At 36.4% G+C, this 27033-nt stretch overlaps 2 protein-coding genes across 2 annotated transcripts in view; one reads left to right on the top strand and one right to left on the bottom strand.

The window, feature by feature from the left end:
• LOC129755917 (uncharacterized) overlaps nt 1-27033 on the top strand; it is a 220027-nt gene that overhangs the window by 107562 nt on the left and 85432 nt on the right. The gene's annotated exons all lie outside the window — the stretch shown is intronic.
• Nucleotides 9385-27033, bottom strand: part of LOC129755918 (uncharacterized) — a 36827-nt gene continuing 19178 nt past the window's right edge. The window contains exon 3 of the mRNA XM_055752624.1: nt 9385-10685. Coding sequence (XP_055608599.1) covers nt 9698-10685 — 988 coding nt within the window. The 3' untranslated portion in view covers nt 9385-9697. The remainder of the gene's footprint in view (nt 10686-27033) is intronic.

Raw genomic sequence — 27033 nt, forward strand, 5'->3', positions numbered from 1 at the left:
TAAAATTTTAAATCGCTGTTTATTTTTACACAATAATAAGCTGTTCCATTTTCGTGCATCGTTTGTGGTCTAAATTTACACGCCTCGATGTAACGATGATATAATTTTAGATCAAAAACGATGTTTCGTTTTCGTGCATCGTTTTCAATATAAAATTACACGAATTTTTCTTGCTGTGCAGTATAAAATATCAGCGTTGTCAAATTTACAAGAACATTTTATAATTTAAAAAGTTTAATAAGATTGTTAAATTTATTTTGTAGTTAAAATCGTGAGAAGATTCGTTCTGTTTTTTTTTGAGTATTTTGGCAATTGGAGTTTTATCAAATTACTCGAGAAACAATCAAAACTCACCCAAATTTGCCCTCTAGCTTCATAGAAAAGCCTCGACCAGCCGCAATCCTTAAAGGGTAATTTTTGTAGAATTAAAAGTGCCAAAATTGGGTGAAAGGAACAAGGTCCCTAACTTAATTAACACATCGCGGCGTCGTAATTTGTTTGGCGGTCTAAAACCTCGCCTCACGTCAGCTGGCGCCGCAACCCGATGGAGGAACAACACGCTTCCAAGTTCCATCTGCTACAAATTACCGACATGATTGCTTCAGTTAAATTTACACTTGTTAGATCTTTACGAGACAACCACCACGCGATGGCTTCAAACAATGGCCTAAAATTTGGGCGCCAGGGTGTCAGTTTCCGACCAGTCCGTTTGCTGCGTTGAAGTAGGAGCAGAATCAGTAATAAAAAATGCTAATTACCGAACACCTTTTGAGTTGAGTTGGAACAAACTTACCTCCGACGATGGTTTCGTTCATAAATAGGCAACAACGTTGATGTAGAGACTCCGAAAACTTGCAGTGATTTGAGATTTGTGGGCAGTTTTCCTATTCGTGCGTCAGTTAACTCTAGATTTTCTCCGATTTCGATAGTTTCAGTTTAAACGGATTTCGGAACTGTTTATTCATGTAAAGTCTGAAGCCTGAAAATTGACGTGGGAAAAGGAGATCTTCGATAAGCTTGGTTTGATATGTAACATAATTTTATTTATTTGTGAAGTTTATTTTCTTCAAAGTGTTCGTTTTATCAGCTTTGAGTATTTACGGAAATGGGAAATACTGCCAAACTTGATCATTTACGAATTGTAGACGTAAAACAAACGTTGTGTTCAGAACTACACGTCATCTGTTAAGAGACCTTATATTTTTGAGCCTGCGTAGCAGATGTTTATCTAAATATAACGCATTTGATGTTTTGGCTTAGTGCAGTGACATGAGGTTCATGTCGTTGACAGGCAATCCAAAAATTGTTATCATTCGATAGAATTTATCGATCAAAACACCCGTGAGAGAGATGTTCAACCGCAAGAACAGTATACTAGCGCTTATCAACTTCAATTTTGCTCTCGATAAGTTGTGCATTCCGATTCAAATTTATCCTCTTTTCCTAAGTAACAATTTTAGCTTTATTATGGTTTGCAAAATTTCGTTAGGACTATAGCATTAATCTTCATAAAAAGCTAAAGCGCATTCTATTACATCATCAGAACTCCAGAACACCAGAAAGCCCTATCCTAGAAACGTCATCAAGGCCAATTTTTAAAAATAATTATGCGTTAAAATTTTGGACACCAAAGCGTTTATAAAGCTATTATTGGAAAACGGATTAGTTGTGAATGACCCGTGGAATAAACCATGTAAACCCATGGTCAATTTTCGCTGTCAGACGCCATCTTAAAATCTAAGATGGTGGCTTCTGCTGAACTTTAAAATGTTGTAAATGACTTAAAATCTCATGAAACCCCAACTACACTGGTATTGGGTGAAAGGGCTAAACAAGTAGAAGTCGAATTTCGCTATCTGACGCCATTTTGAAACCAAAAATGCGGCATCCGCTCAAATTGGGTGAAAGGGATAAACTAGAAGAAGTTGTTTTTTTCTTTCCGACGTCATCTTGACATCCAAGATGGCGGCTTCCGCTGAACATTGAAATTAATTTAACCACTGAAAATCCTTGAAACCTTCACAATATGCGTATTAGTTAAAAGGGATCAACGAGTAGCAACTAATTTCGCTATCAGACGTCATCTTGAGATCGAAGATGGCGACTTCCTCTGAACATAAAAACAAAATTTAATCACCGAAAATCACATTCAATTCCCACAATATGGTCATCGGGTAAAATGGCTTAATCAGTTTTAGACAAATTTCTCTATCAGACGCCATCTTGAAATCCAAGATGGCGACTTTCGCTGAACCTTCAAATGCTGTTTATAACTAAAAATCGCATGTAATCCCACAATATGGGTATTGGCTGAAGGACTAAACTAGAAGCAGTCAAATTCACAATCAGATGCACCTCAAAATTTGAGATGGTGGCTTCCGCTGAATTTTAAAATGCTGTTAATCTCTGAAAATCGCAATAAACTCGCGCAATATGGGTATTGGATGAAAGGGCTACACGATTAGAGGTCGAATTTCGTTGTCCGACGCAATCTTGAAAGCCAAGATGGCAGCAAACACTCAACTTGAATATATTTTAAATGACAGAAAATCACATAAAAACCCACAATATGGGTATAAATTCAAAGCAATCAACGAGTAGAAGTCGATTTTGGCTATCTGATGCCATCTTAAAAGGGAGCTTTACAAAATTGGTATTTAGTGAAAGGGCTAAACTAGTTGAACCTGGCCCTGGTTGTTTTTGGAAACTCGCCCGAACATTTTGTGTTGCCAAAATCGAATGTTGCCAAAACCGAACGGTTTTTTCTCAACTTAGTTTTCACTTAATACGACATGAAAAGTACTATTTTTGATTTAAAATGTTACAAAAAATGTTATTTCATACTCTTTTTGGTCTATTTTTTATCGGTTTAAAATAAAAAAGTGTAAAATTAAATTCTTTGCAATAAATTCACACAGCATGGTCTAGAAAGAAACGTTGGGATAGAATTCCGTGCATCGCTTTCGATCTAATTGTACACGTCGTGATAGAATTTTAGATCGAAAACGATTTTCCGTTTTCGTGCATCGTTTCCTATCAAAAATTACACTAATTATTTTTACTGTGTGTATTGTGGTTGTTTTATACGATTTTCAGTCACTTACAGCATTTTAAAGTGACGAAAAGAAAAGTTCGACTTCTACTCGTTTGTCACTTTCATCTAATAACCATATTGTGAAGGTTTCATGAGATTTTCAGTAATTTTTAGCTTTGAAAATAAAAGCGGAAGCCGCCATCTTGGATTAACAATGGCGTCAACCAACCAATTTGTTTCCTACTATTTGGGTAAGGAATATTGAAAGAAGGTACTGCCGAGAGCCATATTGGATTTTTTTCGTGACGTCACTGTTGCCAAGCTGTCGAAGGTTTAAGGAACTAAATTAAAATCCAATTTGATTCGGATTATGTTGTAAGGCCACTAGTTGATTGTGCTATGAGGTTTCTTTGTGTTTAATAGACTGCAGTGTGTATTATTCTTGAATTTGTTATTGAATTCACAGTAGGGTGTCCCAAAATTGCATAACTTCTGGGAATCTGGGGGCTCACCCTCCTAATGGTAGATTAGGATGTGCAGAACAAACTTTTGTATGGGGCCGACTGAAAAAAATTATGTTTGGAGGTTCCGCAAGCGCGATCTTTGAAAAAAGTCCACTTTCAAAAGATTTGATTTTAAATAAATTCTGGGTCCAGAAATTTTCATGAAATTTATATATTTTATATTTTTTTTAATTTTGTTCGAGTTAAATACTACACGTAAAAAATGAAAAATGGACCAAATTTGTATCAAAATGTAAAACATGCAAGCTATTTCCAAGAAAAAAAAATTGTTTGGTCCAAAAATTTTGAATTCAACTGACCAAAATGTGTACCAAGCGTAAAATATTTTTGATACCAATGCCATCAAAAGATGCGGATTTTTGTGCACTTAAACTTTGCTGAACAAAACATGTTGTTTGTATCATCGTGTGAAGAGCTATTCATGGTTTAATGCTTAATAAAAATCACAATTTAGGATATTTTTTAATTTAATTTATCAAATTGTCATAATAAATACCTACTCTAAAATCAAAATACTTGCAAAAAAAGACTTGGATGGTTTAAGGAAGTCATCAAAAGGCCATATGCCAAATTTGAGCGGAATCGGACAACAGGAAGGGGTTGCACTGAATCTCAAGTGTGAAAGGGATTCTTAGACATAGTGTTCTAAAGAAGCATAAAAAACTGGTTTTTCATCATACATTTTTGTCTTTACCAATCGATTGCTTGATTATGTAGATTTTATTAAAATTTCAATTAAGACTAACATTTCACCTGAAGACTGCAACTAGATTGGACTTAAAACAAAAAAGTTATGACTGTTCAAAGATTGTATTTTGGTTACAAATTGTCCTGTAAAACGCAATGAGTAAAATGTACTTTACAGGACAATTTGCCGTTTTACAGGACAATTTGCCACAAAAATACAATCTTGGAACAGTCATAACTTTTTTGTTTTAAGTCCAATCGAGTTGCAGTCTTCAGGTGAAATGTTAGTCTTAATTGAAATTTTAATGAAATCTACATAATCAAGCAATCGATTGGTAAAGACAAAAATGTATGATGAAAAACCAGTTTTTTATGCTTCTTTAGAACACTATGTCTAAGAATCCCTTTCACACTTGAGATTCAGTGCAACCCCTTCCTGTTGTCCGATTCCGCTCAAATTTGGCATATGGCCTTTTGATGACTTCCTTAAACCATCCAAGTCTTTTTTTTGCAAGTATTTTGATTTTAAAGTAGGTATTTATTATGACAATTTGATAAATTAAATTAAAAAATATCCTAAATTGTGATTTTTATTAAGCATTAAACCATGAATAGCTCTTCACACGATGATACAAACAAAATGTTTTGTTCAGCAAAGTTTAAGTGCACAAAAATCCGCATCTTTTGATGGCATTGGTATCAAAAATATTTTACGCTTGGTACACATTATGGTCAGTTGAATTCAAAATTTTTGGACCAAACAAATTTTTTTTCTTGGAAATAGCTTGCATGTTTTACATTTTGATACAAATTTGGTCCATTTTTCATTTTTTACGTGTAGTATTTAACTCGAACAAAATTAAAAAATATAAAATATATAGATTTCATGAAAATGTTTGGACCCAGAATTTATTTAAAACCAAATCTTTTGAAAGTGGACTTTTTTCAAAGATCGCGCTTGCGGAACCTCCAAACATATTTTTTTTCAGTCGGCCCCATACAAAAGTTTGTTCTGCACATCCTAATCTACCATTTGGAGGGTGAGCCCCCAGATTCCCAGAAGTTATGCAATTTTGGGACACCCTAATGCACAGTCATGCTCTATGTGAAACGAGCAATAATAATAATTTTCCCCTTTCAAAAGATCTGATTGGTAGTTTATGGCAGTGCACCTCATCGTGATGATTTGAATCTAACATGGTGTACCATATGAATTTCTAATTTACAACAATTAACCCCAATAATACCATTGCAACTTTGGTTTATTAAATTCCAATAAAAGATTGTGGTTGGATTCGAAAAATACTATTTTTGGTTATTTTATTTTATCAACGATTCAAACCTATCTGATTTCAACATTTATTAGCAAAATTTTGAACTAATTATCAAGTTTTGTCAATTTGAGTTAGGTTACCTCTGCAACTTCAATCGTCTGAATTAAAGCAAAACAATTACTACATTCAACTTTTTTAGTATCAGTCTTAAAGAACAATAATATTTCTAGAATTGTGTGCCTTGAAAGTTGAAAAAATCTTAAATTTTTTTTTAATTTCTAACAAAAAAGGAAAAATGTTCATATAAATTCACAGATTATCGGCAACAGTGACGTCACAGGCGGTACTAATTCTAAAGCAAGGCTGCCTCGGCCCTACCTCCTTTAAATATTCCTTGCTATTTGGGCTTTTCTTATTCTAGAGATATTCATACCACTTCCGGTAATTTGAAGTTTTCAAAAAAATTTATAATTTTTTTTTATTTGAACTCAAAATCTACATACAAAACTTATCAAAAATGTGTAAAAATGGGGCTTCCAATTCAAATTTGTGCTATCTAACCTGAGCTTGTCCTGTTTTGACATCTTGATCGAGAACTGTCACTAATTTTTATGGCGGTTTAATAATAAGGCGCTTTTATTAAACATGCAAAAGAAAGCCTGGAGCAAACTTCTAAGTTTGTGTTTTATTATAGTTTCAACAGAGCGTTCATAACTCTTTCAAAACAACTAAACAGTATGTTTAATTAAAGCATTATTAGCGTTTTCAAAACTATCTGAAAACATTTGGTCGAAACAAAAATATAAGGATTTTACACGACCATAATGAAACCGTCATAAAACGAGCTGCACAAAAAATGCCATAATAAAACCATAATTAAACTTTCAAATGCTAGTTGGCTTTATCTGAGTTAAGGATAAGTTCTCGCTCCCGGACGAGAGAAAATTTCTCACTATTTTGCATGGAGTTAAGAGCGCGGAGAGTCAGAATGAACGTAAATAGCTATGAAAAGCACTCTCTGTGCGTTTGTTCTCTTGCTTGTTTCCAGTTTTGTCCGAGAATATTCTCAAAACAAGAACTGACTGAGAGAAAATAATTTTGGCCGAGTTATCTTGATCGTCATTAGAAAGGGATAAGAAGTTAAGTTATTTTTTGGCGCGAAATATTGGAAAAAATGTTTACTTATCTGACAATTCACAATGATGACAGGTGTTTGACAAACAGGTGTCAAGTTTACAGCTGAAAATGGTCTTTTTTTCTCATAAAGTTAAAAAAAAAGTCCACCGATAGTAACGCGGTTTTTTTTTATCAAATAATTTCTAATCGTAAATCCAATCATCTTTTCAAATTTCAGTTTCATTTTGAGCTTTTATTAAGATAGTTTTTCAACTATGTTTTGCTCGAAAACAAAATTGATTGATCTCTAGAAAGCTACACCCAGAAAAAAGGTTGCAAAAATACAATGTCTATTTAGCAAATCTCTGTGCCGAAAATGCACTGATAAGTGTACTGTACCAAAGATGATATGATTGGAAAAGCACTGGTACAAACCCAAGTAACCAAAAGTTCCTTAAAACAGTCTCTTAAAAGCTTACTCAGCCCTGCTTGAGCGCTGTATAGCATTCTATTCAGCTGAAAATTTAAGTTCTTATCCACACTTTTAAGTTCTATAATCAAAGCTGAGTAGAAGGCTATTCAGCCTTTGGAGGAAACCATCAATAATACAGAAATGGAAAAAAAACGCTTTCATCTATATTTAATTAATTTGGAATGTACCATGTTCTCAAATCTTTGTAGGACTATTACATACCTCCTCCTTAAATGAATTTCAGACTTACTTTAATAATGTGTATATGCTTGTAGATTTGAACCTGGACCTTCGTGGTGAGAACTGAACACGCTACCTCTGTACCATGGGCAATGCTTATATTGCAGTGATTTTAAACATCAATTTAAAGTTGATTCATGTTATCACCTTTTCAAAGTAGGCTAAATATAAAAAATGTAAACATTTGTATTCATTAATCATCAATCAATTTCTTCCAAACCAGACTCGCACGATTCGAAAACAAACGTAAGTTTTTCAAAGTTTGGTTTTGGTTTTTGTAATATGTGTGCCTTACTTTTTCTTTAAAATTCTAATTGAAAAAAAAAATAACTCCAAGCAGTGAATCAACAAGTTCTTTTAAGAATCATCCGACTATGAAGTGCTGCGGAATCTTCAACAAGAGAAAAAAAAATGTGAAAGCCAAATTGAGCTCGTGAAAAAGTACAATTTTTTGAAGGAGTTTTATTTTGTACTGCTTCACTAACGATAATTTTGTAAATTTTAGATTCTTGATGGGAGAAAACAATCGCAATTCTTCAAAATGTATCTGGAAAAAAATTAAGGACGCATGATTTTCGGTTGCTCTTAGCGGAAACACAAATGCACGAAGCGATTGATGATTTGAGTGCTTCCGGTCGCAAGAATAGTTTCGGTGCCTTCGGTGCCAAATAGTGACGACCTTACTCTAGGTGCTGGGGGAGCCGTTCAACTTCTACTGTGTCAGCTTTTCGTCCAAGTAGAAAATCAAAAACAGAATTCCACGCTTTTCACGGCAGAAAATTTTCGCATTAAATATTGAGAAAAGTGTCCATCGATGAGTTCCCCTTTGATTTGAAGTTGCTGTGTGTGTCGTTGCGGTTGATATGAGAGTTGCTTTCATCGAGGAGGAAAATAAGAAGAATCGGAATCGCTGTGGAAAACGTAAAAACTTTTAAATGTAGTAAGATTGTGAATAAAATTTAAATTTATACGTTATGAAAACAAAATTTAATTTTTTTGTTTGTTTGGCCCAAAAACTAAACTATGGATTATTAATGTTCAAAAACTATAGAATTTGTGGGAAGCTGGTGCAAAAACTTATTTTAAATTTAGTAAAGTATTCCCTTAGTACCATTTACTTATGTACCTGGACTTTTCCATTCCAATATTCTTTTCCTAACATCATTTTTGTTCCAATCGCCGACGGAGACAGAGACCGTTTTTTTTAAATAATTTTAACGTTTGCATTGAAGTTCTTTAGAAATTCCTCATGGAACCAAAAGGTTCGTAACAAGTTCTGCATGGAACCGAAAAGTTCGTAAGAAGTTCTTCATGGAACCAAAAAATTCGTAAGAAGTTCGTAACGAAGCACAATAGTCCAAATTGAATCCTGGATTTTCAAAGGTACTTGGAACGCACAAAAATGTTCTATGCTCCTTTTTTAGACTTTTTATGTTCGTTCAGAAGTACGATTCAAGCATCATATAATCAATTCTCTCGAGGACCTTTTACTCAGCCAAATGTGAACTTTTAATGTACAAGATTAAGTATCTATGCGACTTTTGGTTACTTGGGAAAGTCTTTAGTTCCCAAGTAAAATGATGCATGACCATTACATTCAAGCGAGACAAGAAAAACTTAGTACAAAAATTTGCCAGGAATTGCCCGGCTAGGCTACAAGCAAAAATAATACAGGAATGCTTAAACATAAACCTACACTGGAATCCGCTTCGACTGATAAACTACACCGCATGAGGGCTTTTTTTTTGTAGAAAACACTCCTGCATTTAAATCTATCTGGTCCGATACACTGAGCTACGCAGCAGCGCCACTCGAGCGCAATTTCCTAGCCAGCGATTATCGTTGTTGATCTTAATTTAACTAACATTTGAACTTAAACTGAATCGGTGCTGCTCGTACCTACAAGTGTTCATTAATCTTTCTGTGCATTGGAAATTATCATCACCGAGTTCTAGCGCCTAAGTTATTTAAGGAATGTTAAAAATTTCTTTCGAAGGAAATCAAAATAACTTTCACGATAGTTTTTTTTTTCGTTTTATTTAAAAAGTAATCTGTTAAGGCAACAAAACCTAACAAACGAATCACATATTCATACTTACAGTAGTTGCACCTTCCACGCGCAATACGCTACCCTTGTTACTTAAGATCTAAAAACAAAGATCGGCACCAGCAATAGCTGGAGCAAAAATGGTAACAAAAATGTGGAAATTTTTCTTTTGTTTCCTTTCACTAGGCATAGTACAATTAATCTTATCGTTGAACGAGGCTTAGTAAGTAGTCTTATCTGTCAGCGGAAATTCTGAGTTGGCTAAATACAATTCTGGATGGGGATGGATGACCCTAAGGTTGGCTAAGGTGACTTGGTGTTCTGGATGGTTTTGCTGACAGCGCTCGAGGGGTGAAGTTTGGTAATGGCACCGGTGAAGGTTGGCGTAGGTAGAAGCGCTCGCGGGGACGAAAACTTGATACCGGCGATGGTTTCCAGGGCCGGCGATCGTTTGTACTGGGATAGGGTTTTAGTGTAGGTCATTGGGACCGAGTAAGCTATGGTGTTGTAGGTGGACGGGGATGGAATTGGAGTTTGGGGAGCTGTCGGTGGAGCATGGCTTGGAAAGACGGGATAAGATTGATGTGCCACCGGATAGCTGGGTTGGTAGAACAGAGGTTGGGGCTGTACGTAGCTGTGAGGTTGATGTTGATGATGATGATGATGGTATTGGTAGGGATGATGATGAACCGGGAATGCGGGTTGCGTATGATGATAGTAGGGTGCGAGTTTAGTTGGGTATTGCAAAACAGGCTTAAAGTGGTTGACCTGGAGAGAGCTTGGGACGTACGAATCCAGAAGGCTAGTAGGAGGTTTATGCTGAACTCCCAAGTAGTTTAGAATACCATTGTTGGGATGATTGATCGAAGGGTAGGTTGTTTGGGTTTCGTGATGTATTTGGATGGCAGGTTTTGCTGGTGAATGGCTGTAGTGAATTCCGGTTGGATTGTGATTGTGGTTGTCTGCCGAGAAATAGATGGGAGTTTCCACACTCTTAACGATGGAGAATTCAGCCGAAGGAGATTGAATACGATGAGGTGCCGGAGTCGACGAGGGAGTGGCGTAAATGATTCCCGGTTTTGGTGTGACCTCGGGAGCTGTAGGATTGCTGAATGTTTGAGGAGCAGTTGCTCCCGTTTCTCCATGAGAATAAGATTGGACGCTATTGCTATTTTGATCATTCACGTAGGCTGCAAATTGCTGGGCTGAGTGAGGTGGTTGTTGTGGCTGCTGTGGAATAGATTGTTGGCCTTGCTGTTGGTAGTACGTTGAAGGGATCATGATGAATGCTCTGTAATGAAAAAGATTATAGAAGCAGTTAATAAAACCGTACAAGTTTCATCGAAAATAATAAAAGTTTTACATCAATAGTATTGGTGGCGAACTTTGAAAAAAACAAATTTTCAATAAAACTAATCTATTTTTTCCAGCACGATGAAAGCTTTCTTTACCGAAATTGTTATTTCGAATGTGAAGATTGTTTCAATGTAGAGTTTGTCGACAAGAACCATTTTGCTTAAGAGAAATTTGAAATTGAAAAAGATGCACATAAACTCGACACGACATCATCGTGTTAAAATAGAAATTTAACAAAACTGTCACTGTAAATTTCCGTTATTGTCAGAATCGTATCTTTTTTACTGTTATTGTATAGATTACAAGCATATTTAACACTCTGCATTCAAAGTATGAAAAATAGTGCACAGTATTGTTTCAGAAGCCATTGTCCCCACTAACCCCGGTGTTCTTTAAATGTTTCTAAGATATGTTTTCTGTTCGTTCAGTTGAAAGTTGTTAAATAACAATATTCAAAACATGGAAGTTTCCTGCTTTCGGCTTTATACAGTAAACAATCATATTTGCTCTCTTCCTCGTTTGCAAATCAACATTCCTCGAAGAAAATTCTCCCATGAGAAGACGTCTGTTATTATTTTTGACACCTGAAATTGCTTCTCGCGGTTCCTGACCGATCCGAATATCTTCTCACGATTGCCCAGCACTGTAAGATGGAGCAATCTTCTTCAGCCCGTCTATCGATCAGATACCGGCCAGGCTTCTAGCCGCGCCATTTGCCATTGTAAAAGTGCAAAAATGTCCAATTGCATACCGCGCTTCAATTGTTCCAGCTTGCAGCCTGCCAATCAATGTATTTTTTTTTCTTTCTACTATGCTCAAATAACTGCAAATCATCCATCGCACCGCACCGAAAGGTCATTTTGATTTGCCATAATGAAGTGACCTAATGGGCGGTCGTTTCGGTGTGAAATACGCCATCCAGTTGAAGCCGAAAGCTAGAGATGAGCGAGGGGTGTCAACATTTGGCAAGCTTTTTTGCCCTTCCCCCTTTCGGCCAAAGGTTTTGGTTAAGATGAATTTGTTTGCTTCTCACACCTGCGTGCCAGTGCCATGCCATCATCCGTTCAATAGTTTGCGGATTTACTTGAAGGGTAGTCACTACAATTATGCGGTCATCTCTATGAAATCGTCATTAACTTTTCGGGAAACCTTGCCCTGCCTGATCCATCCAGCCGTTAGGGGTGTTAGGAGTCAAATAAACAGTCAGCGGTGGATCAATTCCAGCGACAGCTAGCAACATAAATATTGGGCGGATCAGATTTTATCTCATTCATTAAGAAGGAAAAATAAATAGCAATTTTCTGAAATAACTAACCGAAAGCTATCAAACTTCGTCTTTCCAAAACGCTTGTTTTGAAAAATTACGATCATGTTTGATAATAAGATATGATCGGTCCCAGAGGATGAAAAATACTGTTCTGACTCAAAAAGCATAATTTAAAAAAAGCTTAATCGCTGTACCCACTCGGCTAGAACAAATCCATCTTTAACCCCCCTCCCTTCCATTTTTTTGTTTTTTGAAAATCCAGAAGGGGGGAAGAAAGGTTTTTAATTGAAAATTTTTAAAATTCTTCTCAAACTCAAACAGTTTAAAGAGCGAAAGTCAAACTGATGACGATGGGAATTGCATCACCTTGTAAATTCGAGATTTTTTTTTCAAATTATCGATCTAAAATAATTCTTCTTTAAGGGTTTGCATTGTAGTTTGTATACAAGATGCCCAATTTGTTCCAATTTATTGAATATTTGGAATGCTTTTTTATATCTGACCTCCTTGTGATGATTCAAATCCAAGTTGCAAAAGTAGGATTTAAAATTGATTCCGGCATTGACCATACTCATTGCACAGACAACTGATTAGTCTGGAGTCTTTTTACGCGGTTCTTTTGCACGGATTTTCATATAGGATATATAGTGTAGTTTTGGTAGTATTATTAGCTAAATTTGAATTTTGAATTTTTTTATTGCTTTCACTATGTAAATTTGAAAGCAATAAAAAACAAACATAAAGAAAATGAGAGATGAACGAACATTTTCATAAACAAACATAAGATTCCGCCTTTATTTCAGCTTGCTGGTGGTTCGTCGAGAAGTCATCAAAATTTCTATGTTTTGTCTGCATTCTGTTTTACTAAACCAATAAATAAATAAAGTTGGTTAAAATTTTACAAGTTTCATCATTTCAACGTTTTTTTCTCACTTTGAACTACAATAAAGTTTTTCTTTTAAGAATGCCGTATTTTCCTATATTGAAGCAATAGTCGATAGGTCATGGGGTACAAGAAAGATAGAAAACAAAACTTTCTTCGGGAGGAAAAGGGCAAAAAAATGCAAGACAATAATTTTTATTTCGATTTTTTTGACCTGTCATTCTTTTGACATCTTCTCATGAGAGCAGGGCCGGATTAAACCATCGGGGGGCCCGGGGCAATTTTTCTCGGGGGGCCCTATGATTCATTTTTTTTCAAATGCTATCCCAGAGAATACAAACCATTTCAAACGTGCAAAAGAATTAGAGATGAGTTCAAAATACTGTCTTCAAATAATGTTGTCTGCGTAGAAGATAGTTTCTGGTATCTTAAAATAAAAATTTTGTGTTAACAGTTTATCACCGCTGGTTTATGATTTTTAATTTAATGATTAATGGCATTTCGGTGAATTATACATTCTGATAGGAAGAATTTCAAATGAAAGTAATGAAAATTATAGACGGATAGATTAGATTAGGAAGCATGAAAGGTGTTGAAATTGAGCCAAGAGCGTGATTTGAGAAAACTTCTTGCCGCACAAGACCATTTGTCCCACATCGTATTACTGTCTAGAAGAAGCAAAGTCGATAGGCTGACTTTGCATTGATCTATACAATGATACATGGATGGATCGAAGCACGTGTTTTTCGTACCCCGATGCTTCTTCTAGACAGTAATACGATGTGGGACAAATGGTCTTGTGCGGCAAGAAGTTTTCTCAAATCACGCTCTTGGCTCATTTTCAACACCTTTCATGCTTCCTAATCTAATCTATCCGTCTATAATTTTCATTACTTTCATTTGAAATTCTTCCTATCAGAATGTATAATTCACCGAAATGCCATTAATCATTAAATTAAAATAAAAATTGTTAATTAATCCCGTGGAAACAACGCGGAAGAGTTTAGAAATGTAAAAAAAATGAAAGCTCTGATTTGAGCTGAAAAATACAAATTTAATTTTCATTTTGTTAAATCGGAAATTCTCTGATTTAGAAGAATGATCAGATAGATATTCGTCTGGTTTGTGTTTCATCGAGAAATATTTACCTCATGACAATTGGGAAGTATCCTGAAGATTTAAAACATAGAATATCAAATTCAAAAAAATAAACATAATAAATAAACTCAAATTCCATAGAGATACAGATACAAGAGTTTCAGAATTCAAGACTAAAAATCAAGTTATATTCAGAACAACAATTCAGTGTCTCAAATCTAAATCAAGTTTTGAGTAACAAAATATGAATAAAATTAAAAAAAAAAAGAGTTTCAAAGTTACTATAAGAGTCATAGCAATAATCGCACAACATGTATTTCAATTTTATATCTTTGAAACACAATAAAAACTTTTGTGAATATGTTTTTGAATGTGATTCTCATCTGCCAAAAAATGGCTATCTAATTACACTAGTTTACAAAATTTTAAAAAAATCATGAACTTGATTAATTGAACAACATTTTTAATGTAAAATCGGGTGCTGAATCCGAAAATGAAATTAAAAAAAAATCTCAGTAGAACCGTTTTTGAGTTATGCTCCAAATTTGAAATTCGGAAAAATTAAAAAAGTTCCTGTACTTATGTAGATTAAAATATCTCGGACGGCACAACAGTAATTTGAAATCCCTCTTTTGCATATTAAAGGTGAATAAATTTTCTATAGATCATCTCAACACTGTTTTTGCGTTCGACCAACAGTATTGTTGATATTAGTGACTTTATGAGAGAAAAAATTATAAAAAACGCTTTTTTTTTCAAAGAAAATTTTGTTTCAACGAAAGTTTTAGACTCAATAGTATTTTAAAAAATCAGATTTTCTTTTGCCCTTAAATTTCAATTTAAAAAAATATTTCAAGTGGTTGTTTATCAAAATCGGTTGAAAATTGAAGAAGTTATGGCTACTTTACAATAACTGTAATTTTTGCAGTTTTTAATAATTTAACGAACCGCAGTACACTTATAATAGTATAGGAAGAATAACACATGGTAAATCTCACTCGCTCCAAGTAAAAAAATATTTATTAGCTTACCAGAAGGTCACATGCCAAGTTTCAGGAAGATCTGACCAAAGGGAGGGGTTGCTTGAGTCTCAAACGTGAATAAAATTTTGTGGTATTTTACCCGGAAGGAACGAAAAACACTGGTTTTTCAACAATAACTTCTTTCATCACCAGCCGATTGTTTTTTATGGTTAATTTTTTTAAAGCCTAAGTTGAGACAAACATTTCACCCGAAGACTGCAACACGATTTGACTTGAAGTAAAAAAGTTATTGCAATTCAAAGGCAGCAAATTTTGTCCAACACGCAATGAGTACTTTTTACGCATTGCGTTTTATACGAGAATTTTCAACCAAAATACAATCTTTGAACCGCAATAACTTTTCTGTTTCAAATCCAATCGAGTTACAGTCTTCGGGTGAAATATTTGTCTCAACTTAGGCTTTAAGAAAATCAACCATAAAAAAACAATCAGCTAGTGATGAAAGAAGTTATTGATGGAAAACCAGTATTTTTCGTTCCTTCAGCGCAAAATACCTCAAAATTTTATTCACGTTAGAGTCAAGCAACCGCTCCCTTTGGTCAGATCTTCCTGAAACTTGGCATGTGACCTTCTGGTAAGCTAATAAATTATTTTGACTTGGAGCGAGTCAGATTTATCATGTTTCATTCTTCCTATACTGTGATGAGTGTACTGCGGTTCGTTAAATTATGAAAAACTACAAAAATACTATTATGGTAAAGTAGCCGTAACTTCTTCAATTTTCAACCGATTTTGATAAATAATCACTTGAAATATTTGTTTCAAATTGACATTTAAGCGCAAAAGAAAATCCGATTTTTTAAATGATACCAACTGTTGGTCAAACGCAAAAGCAGTGTTCAGATGATCGATAGAAAATTTATTCACCTTTAATATGCAAAAGAGGGATTTCAAATTACTGTTATGCCGTCCGAGATATTTCAATCTAAGTACAAGAACTTTTTTAATTTTTCCGAAATTTAAATTTGGAGCATAAATCAAAAACGTATCTACTAAGATTTTTTTGAATTTCATTTTCTGATTCAGCGCCCGATTTCACTTTAGAAATGACCTTCAGTTTACTGGGTTCAAAAATGCTGTAAACTAGTGTTACTATTCTAAATGTGACGAGAGTTTCATGCAAAGCCTTCAAAGGGTTATGAATACAAAAATGATCGATTGAAAAAAATAGTACCTTAAACAAAGATCCTGGGTTCTCAAATTCAGAAAAACCATGAAACTGAACTTCATGGTTAAATCAGCTGAAAATGTTTCAATACGAATTTTAAGTCTAAGGCAGAATTTGGGATAGAAATTTAATAAAGATACTCTGTACTGTCGATTGGTCCAATTTAAGCAACTATAGATTTTTTTTTATGATTTTTTTTTGAAAAATAGGGGAAGCGTTTAAATGGTTCAGAATTTATAAACCAACGGAAATTTCAATAACAATGATTGAAAGGTAAAAAGTTATAATAATACCCGGTATTAACCCGGATACTGCCCGGGTAAAATTCTGAAATGTTTATCATGAAGCTTCTCTGTTCTCTCTTACCACTGTGAGCCAGTTTTGGCGAAATTAGCTGCTATTTTAGTGCTGTAACCATTACTTGGAAAATTTACGTAATAATGATCAGTATAAATGTACAAGACGTTTGTATGTAATAAAGATGAGGCGATGTTTCTCTTTATTTTTCCTGTTCTGTTCAGGATATCCTGACTGATATGTTTCGATAAACAAAATATATCTAAGGTGTTTTGCCTCACATTCTTCTCAATTTTTTTTTTCTAATTCGGTTTAAAATCTTTTGTCCAGATTTTGGGTTGAAAATTTAGAAATTCAATACCAAATTATTGATATTTTCAGCCCGCAAAATGCGGGAGAACTCCTTCACTGCTTACTCTAGGGGCCCCTTAACTTGTGTAAGTGAAAAACTATTCTCGATATTATTTCACAGGGGCCCCTTTAGTTGTTATATTTCAACTTTTTATTCCGATTTTCTAGTTTTGATTTCTTTTCATATATTTGTAGAAATTGAAGTAGTATGATTAAAGTAATGATAAAACTTTTTTTTCCCTCGGGGGCCCCTCTGAGCCGAGGGGTCCGGGGCAATTGCCCCCTTTGCCCCCCCCCCTTTAATCTGGCCTTGCATGGGAGGTCCCAGCATCAAAACATCATCAGCCCTGCTTCTGCCAACTGAAGACGAACGGATCCGAATCAGTTAAAAATATATCCTCTCAATGACAACTTATTGGGTGAGATCCAACCATTTTACAGTTTGCAATGCATGATTAAATGTAACAGAGATCACGTTGAAAACAAAAATGAAGGACGCAAGTTTTCAAATTATCCAAGAATGGGCCAAAGGCTGATCTGAGCCATAAACCTAAGAAAAACATAACGACCACTTCACAGAAATACAAAAAAAAAAATTCACGAATAAAAAGTAACGATGTTTAAATTGTATTTTTCAAAATCAATTTTAACAAAATACGATAAAACTTTAGCCAGATTTTACACGATTTGATCATCTAGTTTTTCAGCACTTTTCAAATAAAGGATAATCCTGGTCATCGATGCATTAGATAATAAAAATATGAAAAATATACGTTAGTAGTGCAAGTAAGTTCAATTACCGGCTTGAAGAGTTCTGTCTGAGTTTATCACAATAGCCATAAACATACAAACTTCTCATTACTTCTCATTTTTCTAATCACTAAATATACTACTTATGTATATCGTGAATTTGCTGAGTGCTAATCAAGGAAAAAGTCTTTAACTGCGACATTTGTAAGTTGAAATACACTGGCGCAGGTACATCTAAAACACATCTGGAGAAACGCAGTGAAGAATCCAACGCCTTTGATATGTTAAGCAAATTTTGTCTTAAATTAACGATGCTCAAGTCTTTTTTTTCCTGTAGGGGAGATAAAGGGTGTCCACGATGAAATTGCTACAAACAAAATTGATTCGCAAAATTCGAGTTTTCATCCGATTGCCATCAAATTTTCAGGGATTGAAAAATAGCTATTAAACTTCATTTGATCATTTTAGTCGTATTTTATTTACAGTCCATACGCAAATGCTCGCACCTTGGCCTTAACCCCGCTCATAAGATTCTGCACAACCTGTGAATCAACCGTTTTTTGCATGTAAACCCATACTTTTAGCTCAGTTCCTTGACTGTCTTCACTACCTTAGGTCGTTTGAGAAGGTGCTGCTTCATAATCGCCCAGTACTTCTCGATGGGGCGTGTTGGGAGAGTTGAACATTTTCGGCACGAAATTGACCTTACTGTCCGCATACCTCTTCAGCACGTCCTTGGAGTAGTGGCATGAGGCCAAATCCGGCCAGAAGATTGTTGGGACGTTCTGGGCCTTCAGGAGAGGGAGATACCGCTTCTGGAGGCACTCTTTCATGTACACCTGTCCGTTCATCGAGTCCTGGGTCACAAAAGGTGCACTCCGCATCCCGCACGTACAGATGGTTTGCCAAACCAGGATATTATTCGCAAATTTGGACATCTTCTGAGTGCGGACATGCTCTGCAACGCTTAACTTATCCGTGGCCGTGAAAAACAGGTTGCCGGGGATCTGTTTGAAATCGGTCTCCACATATGTTTCGTCGTCCATGATGCAGCATTCAACTTTCGTCAGCATGTTGAGGTACAACTTCCTGGCACGGGTTTTGGCGGACTTGTTTTGCTTCTCGTCGCGATTAGGGGCCTTTTGTGCAGCTTCTTAGCCACATCCCGAACGGAGGCGTTCGGGTATCGGTTGAAGGCCCCAACTACGCGGTTGGGGTGTTTTGTTGTATGGAATACTGTTTCCTTCACTTCTGGGCTTCTGATCGGTTGTCAATCGTTCCTCGAACTGCTTAATCACTCGCGACACCGTGGAATTCGCGATTCCCAACGTTTTAGCGCTGGAACGATGCGAGAGATCCTTGTTCTCGTGATGAATGCGCAAGATTTTATTACGCACGAGCTGTTCTTTCGACTCCATTTCCGCGAGTTTTCATCACAGAACTTCAAAACTTTTAGGATGTAAACAATGCACTATGAATGTTACGGGTACCCCTGGGATTCAGCATGAAAAGTAGCGTGAGTACCGGACGATCCATGAACTAGTGAAGTGAGAGATTTAGAAGAATGTCATCAAAGGAAAACTGATAGGTTGTTTTTGTTTACCAGGAGCCTTAAATCCACAAGTTTAACACACTGTTGGTTTATAAGAAGTCATCAGATTAAGCTGATATAATTAACAACGTTATGTGTAGATTTCTCAGTAGATCTAGGCTGGTAGGCTGGTAAGCAGCCTTGCGATCCTTGAAGATAGACTAGTTAAACATGTTCCGTTTATCCCTAGATCGATTACCCATCCGTTAGCCCGAAGTTTACGGTTCGTAGTTGGAGCTAGTAATTACATCCCTTCTTGAACAGAATAACCGATCGATTCATTAGGTGTGCCATTTTCAGTTGATCTGGTAAGCAGTCCTTTCCCATACTCAGAGACAGATTAGTTAAATCAAACCTGTTCTGTTTACCTCTAGATCGTTAGTCAGTACGTTATCCTGAAGTTTGAAGTTTGCGGTTAGAGCTAGCGACTGTATTGTAAGTTAAAATTATTTCATTTATTGAGATAAGATTCAAAATCATCTTTCGTTTACAGCCTTCGTAACAAACATTATCGTTTAACTGAACTTTGCCTACAGGGTGACAAAAAAGTCCTGTCACACTTTTTTGGGTCGCCTGTAGCCTACACGTTGCATCTCTCTGGTGCCATCTATATGTCAAATGAAAGGGCAAACTTCGCTGCCCAAAGTGGCAGAGTTTCGTTTCTGTGCAGTTTGTTTACATTGAGTTGTGAGCTATGGCAGAGTTTAGAGCAGCTGTTATCGCTTAATATGTGAAAGGGTTCAAACCCGGACACATATTCAAACATCTAAAACCGCTCGGAATCAACCGGAAATTCGTGTACCGGACCATAAATCGGTACCTAGAGACCGGAGGCACCGAGGACAAGTCGAGATCTAGACGAACAAGGTCTGTGAGAACTCCAACGCTGATAAAGATTATTCGAGACCGGATTAGACGGTATCCCGCCCAATCTGCACGGAAGCTGGCCAGGAACCTCAAAATGAACCGAGAATCAATCCGCCTGCTTCTGCGCAAGGATTTAAAACGTACACCGTACAAAAAACAGGTGGTTCATGGGGTTACCAAAGCTACAATAGACAAGAGGTATCAACGGTTGCGGGAGTTGCTCGGCTGGCGCGCAGATGACGAGATCATTTTTTCGGACGAGAAGCTGTTCGTTTTGGAGCAAACAGTCAATCGTCAAAATGATCGAGTTTGGAGTGTGAGCCTCCAGCAAGCTCCTACGGACAAGTTGAACGTTTCCCGGTTCCAAAATAAGACGTCAGTGATGGTTTGGGGAGCCATTTGCAAGAGAGGTAAACTGCCTCTTATTTTTATCGATAAAGGGGTCAAAATCAACGCAGCGTACTACTTGGACACGGTTTTGAAGAAAAATGTTCTGCCTCAAGCTGAACTATTGTTTGCAGACGATTACTACTGCTTCCAGCAAGATGGTGCCCCATCCCACACCGCAAAGGTTGTTCAGGCGTGGTGTGAGGAAAATTTGACAGATTTCATTCCAAAGAATGAATGGCCTCCGTCGTCTCCGGATCTGAATCCACTGGATTATTTCGTGTGGGGATATGTCGAAGCTGAACGACTATAAAATAACAAATTTGGAGCAATTCGAGCGAGTTATCAGGAAAATCTGGGACGAGATGCCGATGGAGCACGTGCGCACCGTCTGAAGCTGGTTAGATCAGAGAAAGGTGGTGTAATTCCAAGATACCGTCTGTGAAATATCTTTATGAGTTACTGAATAAAGCTATGAAAACCAGATTCTGATTTTCTTCTTATTCTTTGAAATATTGAGATTTGCGTGTGTGACCGGACTTTTTTGTCACCCTGTAAAAGTAAAAGCGAAAAAACAAACAGTATGTAAAGCTTAGTTCTTTTAGAAATGGGACACTTTCATTTGCTAATAGCTCGTTAACTAGTTATTGGATATTGAAAATTTTGACAGCATTTTGTTGCCTGTAAAAAGTACTATTTGACCTATTTTTTTCAAAATTTAAAATTTACGCGTTTTTGAGATGTGTACGATACAAGAGAAAAGGAAAAAAATCATTTTGCACAGTTTCCTTGAAAATACGTCATTATCAAATTGATAGCTGACAAAACCGTTGATTATTCAAAGAATTACTAAGTTTTTGTGGTGGATAAGTATGCAAACACTGTAAAAATGTCCACAAAGTTCAAATCAAGCATTGGAGTAAAGCACAGGATCGGCAACTACGTTTGAGGGTCATCAAGGAAGTCGAGTCTCATACCAGCATTTTTAATTTTCAATAAACGAAAAACTAAGGGTAGATCGCTGAAATGTCCAAAACAATTTTCTCCGATAAGCTGAAAGTGTTGCCTAGTAATGACTCATTGAAAACCAACCTCAAACAACCATTTTTTGATAGTTCCAAAGCTCTCAAGCTGTAAAACCGGTACCGAAAAAAAACGTTCAAAAATGTGGTAAAAAATAATCAAATTTGTTCATTTCGAAACAACTGTATCCACTAAAATGCTTCCAGTTTCTAGTTTCCAGAAAACTATTGGACCAAAAAGTATCAGAAATTGAAGAAGGAGGGTGAAGCCACCTAAAATATAGATTTTACGAAGTATAAGTTGGAGAAACTGATCAATTCCATGACTGAAAAAAGTGTGCGCCGGTCAATGGGAGATATTAATAATAAAGTAGAAATTTCTTTAACAAATAACGGTAAATATTTTTTTTCAAATTTTTTCATAAAAGATCATAACATTACCTTCTTTTTCTTCATAGAAAGTATTTCGTTCAAACGAATGGTTTTTTAGATACAGGCATTCGTAACTGTCCCATTTCTAAAAGAACTAAGCTTTATTCACTAAAACATTAATTAACAAAACTAAACCTATTGTAATCAAAATAAATAATATTTCAGCTTTTGAGCATCAGCTACAAAAAAATGGTTTTTCCGTAAGGCAGTTCCGAACAATGAACTAAATCCACCCAAACTTTCATTAAATTCTATCCAAGGTTAAAAAGTTAGAGCAAAGCAATTTCATAGTGTGACAATTCATCGTGAACACCTTTTACGTTCCCGAATACCGATTTCTAGCGCCCTTTGATGACACCGTCGATGTAGTTCCTCATTTGAGATCCAGTTGCCAGGCCACCAAGCGCGAATGATAATCCGCAGCCAGCGATTCACAAAAGCTTGCATTTTCGCGTCGTCACCGCATATGTGCACCAAGTTTCGCACTCGTACAGCAATACGGATTTTCGTTCGTGGAGATATCTGACGTGAGCGCCATAAGTTCCGGAGACTCGCAAATGCAAATCGGGCTTTTCTGAACCGGGTTTCGATGTCTTTCTTGGTACCACCATCAGACATTATCTGACTACCAAGACACTGGAAGCACTCCACTTTCTCAACTTGTTGACCAGCTACCATGAATTCACTGACGTCTGTCAGTTTGTCTGTTTGATATTTTGGAATATTTCAAAACAGCTTCCGTGATCATTTCTTATGTGCTCAGTATTATATTAAGGCAGTTACTCAAAAAACTAATAAAGCGGATATTGGTCCTTACACCTGGATAAATTAATCGTACAATTAATTTTTGTGACGTTGATTTTTTTTAAATATTATTTATGATAAATTGGTTACGCTTTGATAAGAAGAGAGCTCGAGAAGTGATTTTTCGAAATAACAGATGATGCTCCAGATTTTCTGGTGGCATTATTTATCGTTAATATTTTTTTTATTCCTACATCACATTGGAAACAACACGTATGAAAATTATTTCATACCAATTTTTCCGTCAACCAATTATTCAATATCCTAATACATTTTGATCTTCTCGTGAAGCAATGCAGGATGTCGTAAACAGAACGAGCCTAGTCTCTGGACTGAATATGTTCCCCCGTGAGGTTGCCTTTCATCGTGAACCATCATACGAACTAAACGACAAGAAAGGGATGGTTATATCTAATGTTTAATACCCTCGATTATCTGTCAACAAATCTTCCAAATTTATGATGACGCTAGGGTGATTTACTTCAATTAGAGAAGGATAGGCTACGCAACTAATCGCTAACGGGACGCGAAGCAAACGATCTTAGAGATGATCGATAATCACAGTGGGTCAAATTATAAATCTATTTTATGAACTCCACAAGAAGTGAACTTGAAAATTTCGGTAAGTTCATACGAGGGGTTGTGAGCTCATAAAAATGACTTTCGAATTCAATAAATTTATTATTATAGCTCTAACGATCCCATGGTAATCCCATCACAAAGTCTATGACCAGAGCAATAAAGTAAATCTAATCGATCAAAGAAAACCGGTGGTTTAAATCTTGGGTGAACTCGCTTGAGGCTAACCCTGCAGCGCGCAAAAAAAACTGAATGCACCAAATTGAAATGTATGTCTTTAATAGGTATGCATCTGGTTGAACTACTGACTTACTGACTGACTGACTTAGTGCAATGCTTCGGTTTAACCTAGCCAGCAGAGCGTTGACAGTTGACGAAGTCAAATGATCACATGTTCTGGGGCCATCAGACGGAAAGTGGGCTCCGATTACGTCAACGATATACACACTAATAGCTCATCGAATGGAGGATTATTAACCATTTACCCATATTGGGATTATGGCGACATTGATTGAAAAATGGTTTCAGAATCAATGTAGTTCTGAAGAGAGTAGTTCTGTATAAATTATAAAAAAAAGATTGTGGTTTTAGGATTCAGACTTTGTCTAATAAACCATAACTCCTTTTTGAGGCATGGTTTTCACACTAAAGTTTCTTTTCTGTGTATATTGCTTATATTATCACATTCGACTTTTAATAGGCTTTTTTTTATTTTTCCAGATAACTCTCATTTCAACTTTTTCTCCCCTAAGGTAGTTTTAAAAGATCTTAAAGCATAGTAACATCTGCAAAGTGATAATTTTCCTTTATAGCTAGCAATATTCGCTGGATAGCTGGTTATTTGACACATAACAACGTTGTAAATTAGCTACACTGCGTGCTTCCACCTTCTGTGGCTTCATTTCAGCTGCTAGTAACTGTCAGTTTTGACGTTTATCTGTCAATAAAAGTGAACTGCAAAACATACTGCTGCTGCCTTGGAAGCAGCTGGTGGATCCAATAAAAAAAAAATCGTTTAAACACAATTTGATTTTATGACGCGCGTCTTGGTGCGAAGAAATTGATTGGCCTCTATTACGCTTGTGATGTTTTAAAGGGTAATGTAAGCTATGTAGTTGCTGTTTCATTTTCAATCAAATTAGCCATATTTATAGGTAATCTATTTGGGATTTTTGGGAAAAAATGTGTGTAAACAAACACTCTATCGGCCCTTCGGAATAAACTGTTCAATGACTCTGCGAGAGGCAAAATCCAATAACAATCAAATAATGAATAAATTAGTACCAGATGGTGAATAAACCACTGCCTGTTTGATAGATGCAAACCAGTTTCGCTCTGTTTTTTTGCGCCTAGCGGATTTTGCCTTTATATGTTTAACGAAGATGCACGCAGTTTGAAGCGGAGACGACCGAATACGCGGTCGTCGCCGGTTTCGTCTTCTAATTCGCTATAATTGCATAATGGCGACACATGCGGAGTTGAGGGTGAAATTACTTTCGCGATCGCGACAAGGCTAAACGTTTGTGCTGCTGCCAAAAATAGGCCAATCGACACGAGGCGGAGCGTACCAAAAACAAATAAAAAACTCTACAGTGAGGTGTTGGCCATTTTCCTGAGGACGCACCGAATTGCTCCCAAAAGTTGGGTTAGTACAATTGTACCCTGCCGGAAACTTGCGACAGAACTTACGGGCTACAATTAAAAGTTATAAACGGAGAAAAAACTGTTTCATCGCTGAAGAAATGTTTTGCCCCTATGTGTATGGATCGCATGGCTCCATGAAATAGTTTTGGTACATTGCTGAATGGATGCCTGAAGATGTAAGTTAATGAACAAAAAGCATCAACGACTACACGATGTAGACCTTCAGGCTGTCGTGTGCCGATCATGATAAACGTTATGCTTGACAACTCAATGTTTTTGCTGATCTCAACATTTCATCAGCATGGAATTTCACGCTACAAAGAGATTTAAATTGCTTGTATCTTTTACAGTTTCAAGACTTAGAATTTATATTTCCTTTATATATTTGAATCTATACAACTTCTAATGATGCAGATATGCACAAAAGCTCCTTCTCACGCCTTTCTCAGGATTCATAACTTTTTAGAAGTTTTTCATTAAGTAAAGTTAAATAAATTAAGCATTCAAACGTTTATTTAAAATCTTTTAACCAGTGACTGGCAGAAGAACGCTATTCCGAAAAATATGTGTATGCTAACTAAAGGGTGATACGGTCAAAATTTGGTCTATATCAATTTGACATATTTCTTTCAATTTTGCATTTAAAAAACCTGAACAACCTTCATTTTGAAGGTGTGTGTGTGTAGAATGTTGCTCCTATTTTGATTTTGGAGTTCACTCTTCAGTTGTCAAAATGCCGTCCAAGGAAGAAGAGCAGCGTATCAAAATTTTGCTCGCGCATCGCGAAAATCCCAGCTACTCGCACGCAAAGCTGGCAAAATCGCTAAAAGTTGCCAAATCAACCGTTACAAATGTAATTAAAGTGTTTGGGGAACGTTTGTCGACAGCCAGGAAGTCTGGATCGGGGGGAAATCGAAAACCGGAAGCCGCTGAGACGACAAAGAGAGTTGCCGATAGTTTCAAGCGAAACCCTAACCTCTCTCTCCGAGATGCCGCAAATAAGCTGGATCGTCTACAACCATGCATTGAGCCAAAAAACGATTCGGACTATCGACTTACAAGAAGGTAGTGACTCCAAATCGCGATGATAAACAAACTACGACGATGCTGATGAAGTTTGACTGCGTGGTAATGGACGACGAAACCTACGTCAAAGCCGACCACAAGCAGCTTCCGGGACAGGAGATTTATACGGCAAAAGGAAGGGGAAAGGTAGCAGATATTTTCAAAGTTCGCGAAGAAATATCTGGTTTGGCAAGCCACCAGTACATGTTGCTTGAAAAGCAGAATTTTCATAGCTTCCGGGACTGTCAACCAAGAAATTTACGTAAAAGAGTGTTTGAATAAACGTCTGCTGCCTTTCCTGAAGAAAAACGGTTATTCCGTACTGTTTTGGCTGGATTTGGTATCTTGCCATTACGGTAAAAAGGCCATGGAGTGGTACGCCGCCAACAACGTGCAGGTGGTTCCCAAGCACAAGAACCCTCCCAACACGCCAGCTCCGCCCAATTGAGAAATACTGGACTATTGTCAAGCGGAACCTAAAGAAGACAAAAAAAAAAACTGATAAGGACGAGCAGCAGTTCAAGGCAAACTAGTTTTCTGCGGCGAAGAAGGTGGACAAGGTGGTTGTACAAAATCTGATGGCAGGGGTTAAGCGTAAGGCCCGGCAATTCGGATTTGGAAAAGCGGAAGCCTAACTGAATATTTTTCCTGAATTTTATACCAATTCAACTTGAAAAAGAAATTTAATTTGATTTTTTAAATAAACGATTTCACCGATTTACACGCGTTTTCCCTTGACCCAATTTTGACCGTATCACCCTTTACGGAAAATTCGAAAATATATTAAAATGGTTTTTTCACAAAAACACTCATTAATTCATCTTGAATCAGTGAACAGTCATTTTTTGCATGACTCTTTAGTTCTATATGATCGACTGTTTTGAAAAATATTTACACTAATAATTTTTTTACCACCTCTACGAAATTTCAAATTAGTAGCTGTATTCTCTAAAAAATTAAAGTATTGCAGAAGTTTTCCTCACCAAACTAAAAGAGAGAAACTTTAACCGAAAAATATTCATTTTGTACCAAAAA

Source organism: Uranotaenia lowii, chromosome 3 (genome assembly GCF_029784155.1).
Source record: "Uranotaenia lowii strain MFRU-FL chromosome 3, ASM2978415v1, whole genome shotgun sequence".
NCBI lineage: Eukaryota > Metazoa > Arthropoda > Insecta > Diptera > Culicidae > Uranotaenia > Uranotaenia lowii.